Source organism: Zootoca vivipara, chromosome Z2 (assembly GCF_965207765.1).
Source record: "Zootoca vivipara chromosome Z2, rZooViv2.hap1.1, whole genome shotgun sequence".
Taxonomy (NCBI): Eukaryota; Metazoa; Chordata; class Lepidosauria; order Squamata; family Lacertidae; genus Zootoca; species Zootoca vivipara.
Window position 1 is genome coordinate 45474285 of NC_142585.1, and position 19885 is coordinate 45494169.

General features: G+C 43.4%; 1 protein-coding gene across 10 annotated transcripts in view; it reads right to left on the reverse strand.

Moving 5' to 3' along the window:
• The window catches only part of CDK5RAP2 (CDK5 regulatory subunit associated protein 2), a 128526-nt gene that overhangs the window by 25576 nt on the left and 83065 nt on the right, over positions 1-19885 (reverse strand). For 7 of the 10 annotated variants that reach the window (XM_088665028.1, XM_060270291.2, XM_035113723.3 and 4 more), the window contains exons 23-28: positions 14113-14211; positions 12143-12731; positions 9746-9978; positions 5726-5774; positions 4320-4438; positions 459-584 (exon numbers count right to left, since the gene is read on the reverse strand). In XM_088665028.1, coding sequence (XP_088521154.1) covers positions 459-584; positions 4320-4438; positions 5726-5774; positions 9746-9978; positions 12143-12731; positions 14113-14211 — 1215 coding nt within the window. The remainder of the gene's footprint in view (positions 1-458; positions 585-4319; positions 4439-5725; positions 5775-9745; positions 9979-12142; positions 12732-14112; positions 14212-19885) is intronic. The other 3 variants (XM_088665027.1, XM_088665023.1, XM_088665024.1) reach the window with 1 other exon arrangement.

Below are 19885 nucleotides of genomic sequence, written 5' to 3' on the forward strand. Positions count from 1 at the left end.
CAGATGTCTTTTCCTCAAATCTTTATGAAGCCATAAAAACAAGAGCTGGAATAGTTTCAGGTGTGGTCATTTCACAAGAGAACAGCATGGCTTTCCAGCTGCTTGTAAATACTTCATGAACAAACTCAGAGGCATTTATATATATACTTTTCCATCAGTGTAAATTACTCCCGAGAGGAACCACCATTTCCAGATAGCACCATTTAAAAACAACACAAAAACACAACCATAGGATGCTTAAAAAATGCAAGATTTAATAAGAGTAGGGTTCAAAGCAGAGCCTGAGGAGGAAGTTCAGTGCCTTTCCTGTGTCTTCTGATATGGGGCAGGTACTCATGAAACACATATTTTGATATCACTGTTTGCATATAAAGAAGGGCTATTTTCTTTTTTGGAGGTCTACACAGCTCTCCTTCCTTCCAACCTTCCTAAGCAGAAATTGACTCCAAATATTCTACCTTGCTCCTGAGCAGAGTCTGACACTTGTTGCTCAAGTTGCTTCCTTAGTCGGTCGTTGGTTCTGATGGATTCCTCAAGCTGGTGCCTCAACATTCGTATTTCTTGGAGATGCTCCATCAACAACTCTAAATAAATGGCAAGAGAGTAGCCATATCAAAGTCTGGAGCAGGGAGGGGACTGAAAATATTATGGCTCTTTACTAGTTACTGGAGGGCTTTCAGATTTAGGTCTAACACAAATCGGATGAAGGGTGGTACAGAAAATTTAATAGTAATAGTAGTAGTAATAATCTGTGTGGGGCATACACAAGTCAGTAACTCTCAAAGCAAAGCCGGCTACAATCACTGTGCGTCCCCCACTCCACCTGATGTCATTGGAGTCCATGCTTTCCATCTCTGACCATCGGCTATACTGGCTAGGGCTGAAAGGAGCTGGAGTCCAGCAACAACCAGAGGGCCAGAGGTTCCCCTGACCTGATTTATATCAATACTATTGAAGAAATGTCACCAACTCCTCCCAGATTTCCTATCTTCCTTCAACCCACAGAGGGCAATGGAAGTCCACTGCCAAGTTGTCAGTTCTCCCTTAAATATCATTACAAACATCTCTTCCTCCATCCACAACACCCACCCCACAAAATCTGGTAATCTCCTGCCTCAATAACCACAAGCACCTTCTCTCTGGCAGTCTCTTGCCTCACAGAATCCTCTCAGCTGTACCCACCGGTCTGCTGCCAAAACCATCCCCCTCTTTCCCTTTCGTCACTGAGACCACATGACACCCTCCATATATCTTTACACCAGCTTTCCATCAACCCTCACCTTTGACTTTCAACAGACTTTGCAGACTTGCCCATTGCCACATATATGTGCCCCAACTTTCTGTTCTTATTTCCCCCTTTTTCTCCAGCCTTGCCCATGAACATCAGCCTTCCCATCCTCAGCTCCCTAGACTTTTGTGTATATGTGTATGTACGCACGTTTATATTCCCATCTTTCCCATCAGAATAGCTTTCAAGGCAGCTGACAGACCAATTAAATGCAATACAAAATGCCAACTAAAATGAATTAAAAGACAACAGAAGAAAGAATAAGAAAGAAGCAGTAGACTGCTGTTGAAAGCTCAGAAAGACAAGAAAGACTTCACCTCACTTCAATAATTAGGGAGGAGGTATGGAGGACTCTTAATGAAATCTATAACTCCCATTTCATGTTATGTCAAATTATGTCCCCCACTACCTTCTCAACACAGTCAGTAGCTAAGGGGATCTTCACGAAAAGTATAGGGGTAAGACCTCCTTTCCCTTCTTGTAATTTGAGTTCTGCTAGGGAAAAAGTGCAATAGTTGGGGTGCCACCATAGGGACGGCCCTCTCTTTCCTGTGCAACCAGCCTACCTTTCGAATTCAGGGTTACCGTAAGAAGAATCTCAGGTGACAATCTCAGGTGACAAGGCAAACTAATCTAAGAAAAACGTTTTTTCAACTCCCCATCTTCAGCCCTGAAAATAAGTCTGACTTTACATGTCAATGCATTTGGTCATCCTTCTGAAACTCTTCCTTTTCCCCCTTTCCCCTCCCCTTCTTTCTGTGACCCTGTCCTACACTCACTTCTTTCTTTCTTTACTTTTGATCTCAATCTACTGTTGACATGTGGTTTGTAAATTCACTGGGGCAGGAACCCCTTAGTTTCACTAATGATACTATGTAGAGCATCATGCACTCAGACAACACTATATGAAACTATTTAGTAAATGAGTTTGATTCACATAGGACAGGGGGGGGGGAAATAAGGAAGCATATTACACAGTATTCTGTTTCAATTAAAAAGTACCTTTGCTGGTTGACTGCAGGTTCCCACCACCTGCAGTACACTTCCACATTAGTCAGGAATTCACCTATTCCATTTTATTTGTTAGTTCAGCCGTTCCAATAAACTCAGTTTTATTTTAAACAGAGCATTTTGCAAACACCACCTGCTTTCAATTGAGTCTCTAGCAGAACAGCCTGCACTGGGTGTCTTGTTCCAGGTCAAGTCTCACTCTTCCTATTAATTATGCAGCACACTTCAATCCCAATGAAACAGTACCTGCGCCTTTATAGCAGTAGAAACCATGTAATTTAAACATCACCTTTCAATTGTCTGTATTCTAGCTCCTAATTTGAATTTTAGAGAAAAGTCCATCTATTTTTAAAATACAAACACTAAAAGTCTAAAACAAGGATAGACAGATTGAATCCACTGGTAGATCTCTGAGTGATTTGTGGTGAAATGGATCTACCTACTACCTACAATATTGGCAACAAAATGAGTGCGCTCACACCTTAAATTATATTACTGAAATAAAGAAATCCTAGGGTATCTAGAAATAGATTTTCAAGAGAAAGGACCGTGAACACCATTCAGTTCTGAAATTCAAAACTTATTCCTTTAGAATTAATTATGTTTACATCTTTTGCTCCAAGCTGATCTTGGGGTACTCATAAAACAATGAAGTAGATTCTGTGAGCCAAAAGGTCTGTGTGCCTCAATTTAAAATAACAATGGTGGAGGATGGAATCCTGGCCAGAAAATCTAGATGATGTCCTTCTATGCATAGTAAATGTAGTGGGTAAACTAGTTGTGCTTTGTAAGTTTATAATACAGAACAAACATCCATAATATTAGCCATCATCCTCGATGCAGAAGATACCAGAGACACCAGTAAGCTTAAATGTAGCTTGATTTCAGATTATACCTCTGAATCACCACAACAACTAATAGTGATTTTATCAAACTCCTTTTCCGTCTCTTTTTTGGAAGCCAATGCAGAGGGCCACTCTCTGAGTTATGAAGCTATTGTTGTCACTCAAATGAAACTGGGCCATTTCTGCCAGGCTGCACCTGCTTGTTTATTTATGTGAACGAAGATTTCAAAAATGATCTTTTAGGTCTATATATAAGAGGCCAGGCTAACAGATAATAAATAATGGACTTCCGGTCTACCACCAGCGCTGACTGGCGAGGAATCCTCAAGCTCCGAGGTTCCTGGCGCTGTGAGGAAGGGGGGGAGCAGCGACAGCAACACGGCCCCCCAGAAGAACCCCAGATTGAGCTTTCTGGGGGCATGAGAACTTTAAGAGCTCCGGAGCGAGCGGAGTGAGTGTCGCGGGCGCCATTTTCAAGTATACCGCTACCCTCACACAGCGAAGCTTCGTGCCGGCAGCAGAGGAGTGGTAAAAAGGGATTTGAAGACATCAGACACCATGAGTAACAGAAAGAAGCTCCTCAGCCCCTTTTAAATTTATTAACAGCTGACTGGCTAGAAGAGTTACAATCCTGTAAGTTGAGGGCAGGAGCAGGTTAGGTTCATAAGACCAAGTCTCTTGCAAACATATTATATCAAATTGCTACAGCATACAAATAAAATCCTTATCCACCTTATTATCCCAACCTGCCAGGTTCCAGGAAAAACTATTATTACCTTTTTGGATGTTTTCTAGTCAGTTATGGTATCTTAAAGGAGAGCTGAAGGTATCATAATTTGATTTTCTATAATTACCCCTAGGCCTGATCTTATCTTGAACATTTGTTAATGTATAACTCTTTTGATTTCTGAAAAAATAAATTGCTAGCTTGAGCCTCACTGGGTATATTTCTTCCAATACCTGCATTTGGGCCAATATAATGAATCTTCCCTTCTTGACTATTGGAGCCTATCTGGATATTATTAGTAAAAGTAGCAAAGGCCTTATGGCTTCAGAACACCCACTATCTCCACTAACCCGACCAGTGTACCAATTATGGCATTCAAACCAGAAACTTCCTTTTCTAATGCCTCAAGGCTGCTAAAGATTCCCTCTTCTGGAGTAAACTAGTTTACCTGGGGGGAATTTGGCTGGCATGATTGCCAGGTTTTCCCTCTCGCCCTCTGTTTCTTCTTTTTCAGGCCTGGGGGATTCCAAAGAGGATGGCTTTTGTTGCATCTCAAAGTCAGATAAACTATAGAAGAAAAAGAAGAGGGGATGTCTCAACATGAATTCTACCTAATGTCTGGAGAGCTTATTTATGTTAAGTTACATAGTCAAGTTCATGGCCACTATGAATCACAGAAGAAGTAGACAGCAAGGAACTACCACTTCCACTTGCTGCTGCTCTCACCAGATGGATTGGGCCCCTTCCCACACTTCCCAAGGCCATCAGTTGCACCTGCCCTGTGAGGAAGATGAACAGGATTGGCTGCTCTGGAGTGATGGCATCAACAGGGCCCCTATGAGCCAATCTGGGAGTGACATGCTGAGGATTATTTCCAACTACATTCTACTCAGAGTAGACCCATTGAATAGATCTAGGCTAGTCATGTTCATTAATTTAAAAGGGTATACTCAGAATATGACTAGCCATAGATTCCTGCCATGCTCCACGCTGGGAGGAAGTGCATTACAGTCACTTCCAGGCTGGGTGTCAAGACTTATATTTTGAAACGTGAGCAGCTTGTTTCCATCCAAGCCAATCATTACAAAAAACTTGTAATGTTAAGAATTTGGTGTCAGAATTTGCTTCTTTTCCTCTTTCCTCCCCATTCTTTTTTCCCTGTCTTTTAAAAGGGTATGAGTCTGATGACAGGGACTGCTACAGTGGTACCTCTACTTACGAATAACTCTACTTACGAATGTTTCTACTTACGAACGGAACTCCATCCGCCATCTTGGACGCGGTTTAGATAGGATTTTTTCTACTTATGAATTTTTAGATAGGGTTGCTTCGACTTACGAATTATTTCTCCCAATGCATTCCTATGGGATTCGATTTACAATTTTTTTCGACTTACGAATGTGCGTTCGGAACGCATTAAATTCATAGGTAGAGGTACCACTGTATTTTTAAAATATGATTTGCAAGCCACTGAATGAACTGTTTAATGGGAGAGCTTCCTAAGCAGCCTGGAAAGAGTGGCAATCCTGGTAATCCTTTTCATATGGAATAGCAAAACAAATAAGGTTTTGTTTTGTTTTTCAAAAAAATGCTAATATAACAATGGTCAATTGATGTTTTAATGGGTTCCTTGATGTGGAATTTCCCTTATTTGCCCTGGAGTTCATTGGGATATGTTCATATCAAGGGATATGTTCATTGTCTCACCTGAACCTCACAAAAGATACAGGGGAGCAGGAGGACACCAGACTCACAACCTTCAGCCTAATGTAATGCTTAAAAACATTGTGCCCCATTTGACTGCTAAGTGTACTGAACTAAAGAAAGGTTAGCAAAAGGAAATGATGCACTTACCTTCGTGCAAGGCCACACAGTTGAGTCATTTCATCATCTATTGACTCTCCTGCAATAGGGGAAAATAAGCCTTTCAAAATTAAGCTGAAATGATAAAAGTGCTCTCTCCACCTCCCCAGCTACTGGTATTCAGAGGTATATTGCCACTGAAACAAACCAGATTTTTCCTGGTTCTGCATCTTGCAGAACCCTGGCATGCTTAGTCCCACCACCACCCCTCCCCCACGTCAAATACAAAGGCCTTGGAGAAAAGGGTAGGGTGCTGGAGAAGCAAAAAAATTGTGCAAGTCCCTTAACAGTTTTTCCCTGCAAGAAACTCAAGTCATTGTGATCTGTTCCCCAAGCTTGCTACAGAAATGACTTATACTTACCATGAAAGGTATTTCTAGCTCCTGTAAAAGCTGCCGCCAGATTGAGTTAGGTCTGGTGCTGCCTGCTGGTCAATAGGCAACACTGCAAGCTTGAAATAATAAATAAACAATTCAAGCAGGAAGCTGCCATCTTAGCTCCTCACTTCCTCAGTTTTTAGATAACAAGCCAAAAAGTGGGGAGATTTGGTATTAGTATAGCGTGGGAGGCAGCTTTCAACAGGAAAGAGTTGACTAAAAGATTCACTAAAAGACTTCCCAGTAAGATAGGTAGAAAAGTATGATGGAGGAAGTATCAGACAAAGCATATAAGAGTAAAGGAATCACAGAATAAACGCAGAATAGATTTGTACCAGGGAGTAAAGAAATCAGAGTGCCATAACACTGCAAGAATCAGACTTCTGATTCACCACTCCATTCAACATCATCATCCTGTGGCTGATGGTCGGAGTAAGGCCTTCGGGGGGGGGGGGGGACTGAGAACTTCTGCATGAAGGTCACACTTTAGACTGCCTCCTGGAGTTGGAGGGAGGAGTAGTAGATATGGATTGTTGATGTAGAACATTTGGAGACTGATATGGGGCTGAAGCTAAAAGTACTTACTTAGCTAAGTCTCTTTGGGGCAGTGAAATAAATTGGAAATTAAGAAATAAATAGTTCAGAAAACTGCATCAGTTGAGACCGATTCTGGACATTTGTGTATTAAGTATTGAATATTGAGGCTGGTTCATGTTGGGGTGAGTTGCATAAATACCTTGGTTCTGATAGGAGTTTCCATAGGATGAGGAATTCTTCTAAGTTCAGCTGAGGGAGAGCTTCCCTGTGATTGAACTGCTTGCTCGTCCTCCACAGGAATATTCTGTTGCCATCCTCTCTCTGTGCAGTGAGCATTCTTCAGACAAAGCAGGGACAGAGCCTCCTGCTGAGCTTTATATTGCACACCTCTCCTCCAGTTAGAACAATGTCATATAAAGGGGAATTTATGGGCACACCTGATCTGGCTCTGAGATGTTCTGTATAGAAATCCCCTAGAGAGGGGGAAGGAGAGGCTGGTAAACTGGGAAGATCTGTCATAACTGTTTAAAGTAGGAGAAGCTGCTGCTTACATGGGAGGAGGGCTGCAGCTAAAGACTGAGTGGATTTCATCTGTGCCTTTACCATTTAAATGTAGGCAAAGAAGCAGAAATGAACAATAGCCAGTTGTTTGCAGATTGTTAGCAAAGTGGCAGAAAACTGGCTAACCCCCCACTGAGAACTAACAGTTTCTGTTTCTAAAGCCTTAGCTGCACTGAGCATTAGGGCTGGAGAGCGGAAAATACATAAGCTACTGATACTTATAAGTAGTGAAAATAAGCAGAAGGTAAAGGAACTAGAGCCACAGAGAAATTCAACAAGAGGTAGAATAAACAAGGAGTTAACCAGCCTGAAAAAAGGTGTGCACCAGAAGTCTAAGGAAGAAATGACCACTTCCCACAAGGCACAATTAAAAACTGAGGGAGGAGGAGTGGGGAGGAGCCAAGATGGCAGCTTCCTTTTTTAAATTAATTAATTAATTAATTTTTCAAGCTTGCAATGTTGCCTATTGACCACCAGGCAGCACCACAGCTAAACCCAATCTGGCCAGTTTTTTAAACAGGGTCTCCAGAAAGACAGGGACCTCTCAACTCAATTCCTGAGTCCCCTCCATATGCCAGAAGACTTGGGAGGAAATGGGGTGGGGAGAAGCCTGCTCTCATATTGTGCTAAACACCCCAAGAAGCAGCACAAGTTTCTCCCATGGTCTTGCGTCTGCAAAAGCCCAGAGGAAAGAAATAACCCTTCCTTCCCCCAAGTGCTCTCTACACATGCCAAAGGACCGATGAGGCAGTGAGGGAATGATGACACCAAAACATATAGATACACTGGGCTGGGGGAACCTATCCACCCCTTGTTTAGGAAGGCGAATTTTGTTTAAAGTTTATTGTGTGGCTATGTCCCTCCTTCCCACATAATCAAGACTCATGACACAGAGATTAAGATTTAATTGGGTGGTTAAGGCCACAACTTTATTGATAAGCATGTTGAGCGGAATTGGCTTAGGCGTTGGAACCTAACAGACTATATCCGACTCCAACCCGTGTGTTGGAGTCCTTGAGAAGTTAACCACCAGAAAGGAGCCCCGCGATGTAGATCTACTAGAGCTCCTCCTGTGGCCACCGAAGGGGCGTGCCCTACGGCCCAGGCAACTCCAGGCTCAGGACCAAGCGACGCCCCCGGAATCCTTTAACGGAATTACTTCTCCCAATTTGGGCAGCCGTTGACGTAATCTGCCCCTCCTCCTTCTATTGTTATGCAAATTTCCAACGCCTAACCGCCTAACCTAAGTTGTGACGACATGCTACGGGGTAGGCGAAAAACCCATCATGGCTAGCCCAGTATGGGAAAAGTCCTACCTGGCCCGCTGACTAACCAGGCAACCGACTCCCGTCCATAGCAGCGTCCCCTTACCTCTTTTTAAGGGGTGGGTGGGCGGGTGAACTGTTCGCTCCGGCGAACAAGGGAGAAAAGAGGTCGGCTTCCCGCCTGCGGGGAGCTTTAAAACTGCCGGCTCCGCCCCGACCATTCTCATTGGCTGGTCGGGGATGACGCAGGCGGGAAGCCACCATCGCGTAGGGGCTGAACTCGCAGCCCCTACGCGGTGGTGCAGTCGGTCGGCCCACAACGCCGCTTCCGTCGCAGGCGCGGAAGCGGCTTTATTATGACAGGCTGATGCATAGACATCATATGGAGAGCCATGTCTTTTTATATTCTGAGTTTGAAGGCAGGGACCTTCTTATTGCTGATTTTAAAGTCTCTCTGGGAGCCTTTTTGGCTACAGGGCAACGTATAACTGCCTTAACTAAAAAGAATTTTTAAAAAATCAAATTTGCACCCCCAAACCACAGCCCTTCCACAAAACAGTATGTGACTGCTACTCTAACTTTCAGCCTGCTTGAATATTCTGCTCCAGCCCTCGTCTTTACTTGTGATTCAGTGCAACCCTATTGTGCAAAGATCTATTGAATTGTCTCAGTTGTCAGCAATTTCATTAGTATATATGATACCATCTGCTGATTTGAACAGAAAGGCATTTTAATGTTTATTCGCTGGAGAAACTTATTTCCAATGTGAAGAATTTGATATATGATAATTGAATACACTCAAGTCTTTTGAGAATACAGCTAGGACATGTAAACTACAATACTGTTTCTCAAATTAAAGTCTCTTGGTATCGGAAAACAAAGTAACATCAAACCCATAAATATTTGCAACCCCATGCTGTGCCCATAAAGTTACACTTCTGCACACCTAATGGGGCATGCACTTGGTAGCACACTTGGTTGGTACTGCTACCCAATGGGATTGCCTGGAATTTCTGTCCAGAGTTTAAAATATACCTTTTTAAAACTGAACAGAAGCACTCAACTCTGCAACATTTGTTGAAGATCCCGTAGTATATCTATATTCCTATCTTAAATGATAAATGAGGGGCCCAGTCTTCGACAATCACCATGCGATAAGGAGAAGATGGGGAAAGAGAAAACATTGGCACACAGATAGGAGCTCAGAAAACAGATAGGAATGTGTGTCTGAGATATATAACTAAAGATAAGCAACAAACACAGCCACACACCATACAGACACTGCTGTTCCAGCCTCTCAAACAGCTGGGCGCTTTGATTCAGCTGTTCGCGAAAGCCCTCTGCAACACAATAATCCACTTCGCTGGCCTGCAAGAGCTCCTCAAAAGCTCTGATCAAATTGGACAGGTGCTGGCGGTAAGTTGCACAGATGCTGTGGATCTCTTGAATTTTCTGACGCTGGTAAGACTGCTCATGTACTGGAGAGTGGACTGGGGAATCATGCCTTTAAAAAAAAAAGGTAGGGGGGAACCAGAAGCTGACTTTAGAAAGAAGATGCATCTAGCTTTTCAAAGTTGACTCAAAACACAATTTCTAGACTAGAATTTTTCACAAGGCCTTATATTTGTGAAGGACCACATGTGAGGGTACCTATTTCACCTCCCTTCTGCAGTCCCCCCTTGAAGAAAGCTCCTCTGCAGAATCACCTGGTGCCCTCTGGACCCACATTTCAGAAAGTGAAATTGATCAAAGCGTAAAGCTTTCCTCTAACTATAAAACTTACCAAAATATTTGTAATTTTTAAATAAGCAGTTTAAATCAACAAAATATTATATGAGCAGTGAGATATTTGCAGTTCATGGTGGACACAGAGGGTGCTATTCAACTATGTCATACTCACAAGTAGATCCACAGAAATCAATGAAAAAATGCAAGTTCATGGTTTTCAATGTGTCTACACTGGATAGGACTTAGTGGATATCATCCAGCATTACCAATTTCTTTTAAACAGGGTACAATCAACAACTGATAATGATAGTGACCATTTGAAACATTTTTCTTACTACCTTGATAATTCAGAAATGCAGAAATTCAGGAGCAAGGCAACTGTTATTGAAATGATATAGTGGGATTTAGAAACAATTTAATTCTCCAGAGCAAATACCCTGAAGTGAACCCAATCAAGTCTGTTTGTACTCTTCTTTCTTGTTTTAACAGAGAAATAAATAGCACAAGGTTTTGCATTGTGTTTTGTGAAATAAATTTTCACTGCTTTACCTTTTTGTACATTTCTTTTGTCATTTGTGGGAAAGGTGGCTGCAGTTGTTGTTTTCCCCTCATCTTGTGTACTGTGAACCTGGCATGTACTAATAAAAATCTAATTTCCCCAAAAGCAGATGTGACATATAAAACACTACTGAAGAACAAAATGAATACACAGAGAAGTAGCTGTTTGGTAGATAAAGATAAACAAAATGAAACCCCCCACCGCAATCATCCTAGAACCTCTAGCTGAGTTTTCCTGTTGACACACAAGAAAAGTCTGAAGGCCCATCCAGTGAAGCATCCTAGTCTCACAGTGGCCAAACAGGTACCTCTGAGAAGCCCTTAAGCAGTACCTAAATGCAGCAGCACTCTCCCCACCTGCAGACCCCAGCAACTAGTATTCAGAGGCATGCTGTCTCCAGCTATGGGGGCATAATATAGACATCATGGCAGGTTACCACCAATAGCCTTATTCTCCATGAAAACTGTCTAATCCTCTTTTAAAGTTATCCGATTTCTGGCCTCCATTTCATAAGTCCTCATCATACTGCCTCCGATACTGGAGGTAGTACCCAGTCCTTTAATAATTTACCTCAACGTAAGAGCAGCCTTGCTGGATCACAACAAAGACCCATCTAGTCCTGCATTCTGCTTCCCCAGTGAGCCAACCAGATGCTGCAACAGAAAGCCTACGGGCAGGACATGAAGAAAAGAGCCCTGTCCCATTGTTGATCCCAGAAATTGTTCCTCAAAATAGAGATTGCTTTAATCATCTATTAAACCCACCCAAGCTAGTGGCCATCACCACATCTAGTAACAGCAAGCTCCATAAAATAATGATGCACTATTGGGGGGGGGGAGACCACCTTTATACAGCAGGCTAATTTCTCTGTTCTCCATCCAAACAAGCATGAGACACTTCAAGCCAGGCAAAATCACACAAGGGAGTTATGAAGCAGGGCTGGTGAGTAGTGTGTGGTCTGAGAAGAGAGATGTGGCCATGAGATCGTTCCGAGGGCCAGATAGAGAGATCTGGAGGGTCACATTTGGCCCGAGATTCCCCATCCTTGCTCTAAGTTGCCTTCTGATGTTTCCCTAAGCCCTGCAAAACACTTTGGGTACTTAGCAAGGCAGTGAGGAATGTGTTCTTGGGTGAGTTATGAGGGCCAGATAGAGAGGCTTGGAGGGCTACATATCTGGCCTCCAAGCCTGAGCTTCCCCATCCCTGTCCTAGCATAATCTGTCTCATGATGACACACATGTGGAGATGACATCAGTACTGTACGGCCTCCAAGGCTGCTCAGAGTCCTATGGAGTATTACATTCAAGAACCATTCACGTATTTACTTAACCATCCTGCCCACTCCAAACTCTTCCCCAAAGCTGCTTTATCATAAGCTCACCTGGCCAGTGAAACTCCTTTAAGTTTATTTTGCAGACGGCACACCTCATCCAGAAGATGTATGTTTGCAATCTGCTCTTTTTCCAACTCCATCTCATTCTCTGACAGCAGCTCCTTCAGCTTTTGAAGTTTTTTTTCATTTTGTTGCTCCAAGTCATGAGATGTGAGATCCTTGATGCGGATTTGAGGCTCATCTTGCAGATGCTCATCAAAGAATGTCTGCAATTCTGGTCTACTGGCATCTATTATGGGAAGAAAAGGGTGGTCTGTGGGCAGCTCTCCATCATTCTGAGTTGTACTTAAAATATCACCAGCAGGGAGTTGCTTGGCAGGCTCAAAGGAGATCATCAGCATCCTGTACTTTGCCAGTTCAGCCTTCAGAATCTTAATTCTTTGTCTCAATTCTTCAACGTCATCAGTAGCTTCATAGTCAAATGCATCTAGGCTTTTAATTCTGAAGCTGAGTGAAAGCAGGCTCCTAGAATCTGAGTATGTGGTAGTTGCATCAACATCTTCCTTCTCTGAGAAAGCAAACTCTTGATTTAGCTCTTTCATAGCAAGCTTTGACTCAGGTGTGGTAATTTCTGTTTCTGGAAATAAAATAATGTGTTTTACTTAAAGGTTAAAGGTTATTATTCAGTCTAAAACATTCCTTTATTTCTGCAACCAATGAGGCTTCTGGGTCTCCCACTGCTCAGCATTATCTGCATGACTGGGAAATTTATGGCCCTGCATGGCCATTTGTTAGGGATCATAGGAATTGCAGTCCAGGCCACAGGTTCCCCATTCCTGCTATTATAGGAGGGGTGGACAACTGGCGGTCCTTCAGCTGTTGTTGGAGTCCAACTCTCATAGCCATCTGCATCTAATACTCTAATACTGACAGCTCCATTTACACAAGTGGCCTCTGCTTTGACCAGTCATTTTACTATTCCAAAACTCAACTCATAAACTTTCTCCTCTATGTCAACTATAAACAATTTGACTGAAAAGGTCTGAGTGCACAATCTATTATGAACAACCTAATTGCTCTGACAGTCCAAAAACCTGCTCTAAGTCATCCCTTTGAAGTAATACAGTCCAACAGTGTTTCCAAGAGTAGCTATGGCAGGAATGTGATAGTCAACTCCATTTGTGTGGCCCCAGCACAAAGTACTCGGAAATATTTTTTCCTTTGGTTATAGGGGTTCCATTTAAATAGCCCAATGAATACCAGATTAGACCTAACCATCAATCATTTCTCTAATCTAAGTGACACTGGAAAATTCAGTTAGGTTAAAATGCCCAAGCTACCTGAATCCTACTCCTTAAGCAAACAACCCCAGACCAATTCTGTTGGGGTTTGCTAGTAACCAAGCAACATTCTTCATGTCCCATAACTGTTCTTCCAGTTTCCATTCATTATCATTTAACAATGGGAAAAATTAACATGCACTTTGGGGGACTTTCTGGTGTTGACAAAAGGGTATACAGTATTGGTACTTCCACAGCAGTCACATGACTGATAAACTATTTATAATCTGCACTAATTCCTTTATATTTTGAGAGAATCAAAGAGAGAGGGTAAGCTGGTGTTTAGAAACCTCAGGAATGCAAAAATAAAAATAAAAAATCAGAATCCATTAATATTTTTTTAATCACAAGCCAAGATCAGAACAATTCTGTAGCACTGAGTACACAGAGAGTTGTGCACACATTTCATTCATTTTATTAAAAACCATACTCATAAATCCCAGGGACTCTTCCACACTTAAAAGACTGTGGCTGCTATTCCCAGGGGCTGCTATTGTGGGATAATTAAGCAAACAATATTTTAAAGTTACAGACTGTGGTAAAAAGGAGCAATTAACTTTAGCAAACAAGCTGTTAGCTGGAATTTATTTGGACAATTAACAAAAATGACCAGCTTGTTTTGCAAGAAAGGTTTGTTCTCCCAATCCCGACAAAATCACTTGTGTATCCATATCATACCTTGGCTGCTGCTTGAATCCTTGGCTGTTTCACCTTTGCTTTCACCACTGACCAAGGTGACATCCACTTCAGAGCCATTTACTCTGATCAATGACTCAGCTAGAGAAAACATGGAAATGAAGATAAAAGTGGTAAGAGAAAAGGGACACATTTAAAGAATGAAACATCTCAGCAATTTAGAAGTTCAAAGTGATCTTCACAGGTGCAGGACCTTCCAAAGCCTCTCTGCCTGGCTCTCAGAAATCTCCCCACACAGAAACCTCACCGGTCCAGCTTTGCATCATGACTGTTTTTTCCTGGATGTCCTTGGACTGTGAGAATACCTCTTGCTTGCAGGGATAGGAGTATGGAGAGGGGTGTGTGTATGTGTGTTAAACTAGCCAACTGTACAAAGGTAAAACTTGCATTTATTTCTCCTACCACTTGTGCCCCCTGCTGTGCCCACCACTGGAAGGGTGGTTCTTACAGACTATGGAAACATTGGTCACAGTCATTCAGAGCAAGCAAGGGAATGCAGCCCTTGGGATGAAAAAGAATCCCTACCTCTGATCTAAAGTACACATTTGCAGTGTTTCATCCTATCTGAAGCCATACCTCCTGCATGTCACTTTCCCATTCCTTAAGATCAGATGCTGGGGGTGCTCCTAGGTTAGGTGGGTGATGAACATGATTTTTTTTTATGCTGGCATTTCACCTATAAAACAGTGTCTCTGAAAATACTTCTTTGGTAAGGATTCTTATTTTTATGGACACCAAATTTAAAAGAGTTTTATGTTCCCAAGGATTTAATGAGTTATTGTTTTTTGTAGCAGCTGTTATCTTATTGTCCAGATCTCTTTTTGCATGTTTGATGGTTCAAGAGTTCTTTTGGAAGTTATTACCAATCATTTTCATTGTCTGTAAGCCACCTTGCAGGCTTGGAAGCTGAAAGGAATGCACTGTAAGCCTTTTGAGTAAGTAAATAAAGCCACATGGTGTTGGTTCCTAGCATTTGCTGATCTTCTACCCCAGGGGTTCCCAACAAAATTTTCTCGAGGACCCCTCATCGAGCCGCTATTGTGACAAGGACCCCCATTAATTCCTAATCCTAAAATTAAAAAGTGAGAGCCAAATTAAGAGTCTTTTTATATTTTATATTTATACGTTTTTTACAGTTACGATTTAGGTTCAATGGACACTGACAAGATCGGTTCGAGAGTCACTGATTTACTTGCTTGAACATCAAATGCATTCTCTTCCTCTTCATCTGTAGGCCTTTGTCATTTTAACAAACCACTTTTTAACCAACGGTCCATTTTTAACTACGCAAACTGTAGCTTCCGCGAAAAACAACGCTTTGTTTACAAACACTACTGTTTTGCAAAGAGGCAGCGCGCGCCAGGGAGGAGGGAGGGGAATGGAGAAGACAGGGTACCTGCGCAGTAGCGCACAAATGAAGCCGACACGCGCAAAGCATCTTGGGGAGGTGAGCGTTAGTAGAATGCACGTGCTGCCTCTTTGCAAAACAGTAGTGTTTGTAAAGCGCCATCTAACAGCATACAGCAGAACTACTGCCTCTATCTAATTCTAGTTTTGCGCTAGACTCTGCTCATGCAGGAAGCGGCCAAAACAAAAAATCTGATATCATACGAAATATATTTAATATATTTTTTATTCTAATAGCATCTTGCGGACCCCTCTGGCATAGCTCGCGGACCCCTGGGGGTCCCCGGACCACCTGTTGGGAACCACTGTTCTACCCTATGGGTACTACAGATGCAGGAAGAGAGGAAAAACAGTCTGAGAGCAGACAGTTGCCCCATGTTCTTCATCTTATTTTTCTTCATCATCATCTCCTCACATTTTCTGATGAGTGTTGGCATGCCCTATCAGTAGATGCCCAATCAATATATTATCAAGCATCTAGTGCCTAAAAAGCACCGAGAAGAAAAGGTGAGAAATTATTCTCACAAGCATTCTCATCAGCCAAATTAACTTGGCTGTGGGGCCTAGTTTCCCCCATCATGCTTCTATGTGATCTAAATTGACATGATGGAATGGCCTTGCAGGTCTGGTCAATCCTCAACTCCCCTCCTATATGCCACCATTATGTTTCATGGAAGAAAGGCAAGATCAGGAGTAACCAAGTTGGGATAAGTAGTCCAAAGGAAGAGGTGAGGCAATTCACAGCCTGATGATGATGACAATAGGCAAGTGCCAGATGAACCAAAACCAATCTGTAACTGGCTGCTGGTGAGCTCAGCAAGCTGCAGATTCATTATTGCAGAAGAGAATGTCAAACATAAGTGGCTAGGTCCCAGTAGAGTTGAGGAACCTGTGGCCCTTCACCCGTTGTTGGACTCCAGCTGATGAAGGGAGCTGGAATCAAACATTATCTGGAGTGTGCAATGTTGGCTACCCCAGGGTGAAATGTAAGTAACTACAACAATCCAAGTATTTCTGCAGAATCCTCCTGGCTCTCCTCTACCACTTTTAACCCTCAGCTCCTACTACCACTCCTTGCTTCAAAGTTAAGGAGAGGGCATTCTAATCAAATTTGGCAGCATTATACCTGTTTTAACCCTTTAGCTGCATGTTGAACTGCTCACTGATTGAAGTTCTAAGATCCATCTGTGCAACTTAACCTCCAGTATCACAAGGAGAAGGGACGCAGGCGGCGCTGTGGGTTAAACCACAGAGCCTAGGCTAGGGCTTGCTGATCAGAAGGTTGGCGGTTCGAATCCCTGCAACGGGGTGAGCTCCCGTTGCTCGATCCCAGCTCCTACCAACCTAGCAGTTCGAAAGCATGTCAAAGTGGAGGTACTAGTTACAGGTAGGTAGCCGTGTTGGTCTGATGCAGTCAAAACAAAATAAAAAAATCCTTCCAGTAGCACCTTAGAGACCAACTAAGTTTGTCATAGGTATGAGCTTTCGTGTGAGTGGTATCTGAAGAAGTGTGCATGCACACGAAAGCTCATACCTATGACAAACTTAATTGGTCTCTAAGGTGCTATTGGAAGGATTTTTTTATTTTGTTTTAAAGTGCAAGTAGATAAATAGGTACTGCTCCAAGCGGGAAGGTAAACGGCATTTCCGTGTGCTGCTCTGGTTTCACCAGAAGCAGCTTTGTCATGCTGGCCACATGACCTGGAAGCTGTACGCTGGCTCCCTCGGCCAACAACGCAAGATGAGCGCTGCAACCCCAGAGTCGGTCACGACTGGATCTAATGGTCAGGGGTCACAAGGAGATGGTAGGTGCAAGACAGAAATGGGTTTGGGGGCATGTAAACTACTGTCTATTGTTGGCCTGGTAGCAAAAATCCAAGTAATCCTTATTGGAATTGAACTATAAATGGAATTAAAGGCACAGCAAAGTGGTGGTGGTAGTAGAAGATGGGAGGGAGGGGAAATGATGCCAACCCTTCAGTGGCATGAGGAATCCCTGCAGTAAACCACTGGGTGAAGGGAGAGGGGACAGCAACACAGCTGCCTTCCAATGTAATCCAGAGTACATCTTTGCAAGGAACGGCTCCATTTCTTCTAGCCGAGTGAGACATTAAATTCTATTCCTCATCCACAATGTTAAAATGATCTACTTTATCTGTCTCCAAGCGAACAAGTGTCTTCAAAAAAAAAAAATACTGTTCTGCAACCATCTTATTTATTATACTTATTCTCTTATGTACCACTTGATCCACAAGGAAAGCACATTCGGGAACCTAGGGTAATGTGCATAATAAATAAGATGTGGGCATTAACATTTTCTCTTCAATGAAACAGACACACACATACCACACATTCATGAAATAGTAAGGGAAGTAAGAGAGAATGGAGGGTGGGTGTTTCATTTTTACCCCTATGTCATTCTCCCCAATCTAAATGCTCCCAAACCTTCTACCTGGCCCTCAGGAAAACAGACAGGGAAGCACGGACACCCATGGAAAGGGTCCGAAGCCTCATGGTACAAGTTTAAGGTGCTGGTTTTGACCTTTAAAGCCCTATGCGGCTTGAGACCCTCGTACCTACGGGACCGCCTCTCCTGGTATGCCTCGCGGAGGACCTTAAGGTCCACTAACAACAATACTCTGGAGATCCCGAGCCATAAGGTAGATTGGCCTCTACTAGGGCCAGGGCCTTTTCAGTATTGGCCCCAACTTGGTGGAACGCTATTTCACAGGAGACCAGGGCCCTTCGGGATTTGTCATCTTTCCGCAGGGCCTGCAAGACAGAGCTGTTCCGCCTGGCCTTTGGACTGGACTTAGTCTGACCCCTGTGTTTTCCTCCCTCATGGCTTGGATCTATGGACTACTTAAAATGAGACTGCATTTTAAATTTTAATATTGTATTTTACTCTGTATTTTAATTAATTGCTTTTAATGTTTTATTGTAATTTTATTGGTGTTAGCCACCCTGAGCCCGGTTTTGACTGGGGAGGGCGGGGTATAAATAAAAATTTATTATTATTATTATTATTATTATTATTATTATTATTATTATTACAGTGTATTCATGTTCAATCCCAGGCATAACCAGTAGCAGCTGATGGAAAATATCCTTCTATGCCCAAGGGCCTGGAAAGGCAGAGTAGACCAGTGTTTCTAAAGCAGGGGCCAAATGGGCCCCTGGAGCCCCACCAGGTAATTCCAAGGAGGGCCCAGGTTACAAAATGTGAAAATGGGAGGCCACAGCATGAGGCTAGGGGGCACAGAGGGAAGTAAGAAGTGAAGGGGGGTCAAATTTTGTAATAAAAATTTCCTGCAATCTAGAACCCCCAGGTCAGGTAAGTACTGGGGTAGGGTGGCAATGGGTAGGGCTGGGCAAGCCGGTGCTGCTTGTTGCTGCTGCCAGTGCTGGGCCTGGTGGCAGCCTGGGCCTGACTCTGCAAGGTGCAGGGTGCAATCCACCCCAGCGCCTAGTGGATCAGGGCCTTCGGATGTTGCTGAGGGGCGCAGGGCCTGTCAGCATCATCGGCCCAGCTCTGCAAGGCACAGGGTGAAATCCACCCCAGTGACTAGCTGAGCGGGTCGTCTGGTACTACTCAGAAGAAAGCCACACTGAGTTCAGTGGGCCTTATTGTGACAGAGAAGTTTGTTTTCTGAGCAGGTTGAGTCATCAAGTGCCCCCCCCCTTGCCAGCAAAAAATTAACTAACGACAGTGCCTGATTGGCCTTCTGTCAGGAGGCTCGTTCTGATGGGGCAGAGCTGAGAACTCTCAGGAGATGCTCTCAGGTTCTGAAAGGGAAACAGACCAGTTAAAATCCTAAGTTCCTGAAGTGTGTGTGGAGAAGTTTGATCTATGGAAGATGTGTAAAAGAAAGTAAGCCTGAACAGCATACAGCAGCGGTAGGCAACCTAAGGACCATGGGCCACAAGCGGCTCATGGGGATGGGGTTCGTTTAACCAGTCCACAAGCCGCCCCCGAAACAAGCCGCCCGTTCAGTGAGTCCCCGCGCGCTGCGCTAAACTGGCACGGTGTGGCACGGGGGACTCACTTCTGCGGCGCCAGAAATCGTGTCTGAACAGATGCCAGAAATCACCGGCAATCCAGCCCACGGAGGGACCTCCACTGGAGTGAACCGGCCCAGGCAAAGAAACCTTGCCGACCCCTGGCATTTTTGTAACAAACTCCTTGTTTACATCCGTTATAATAAAGTTTGTTTGCAACCTGTTTTCCCAAAAGAAAAGCCCACTGTCACTCGTGATTCATTCTCCATTGAGGGAAAGGGAAACTGAGGGCTGGCACAGCAGTGCCAGGGAGAGAGAGGGTCGTGGTGTCGTCGCATATTACTCCCAG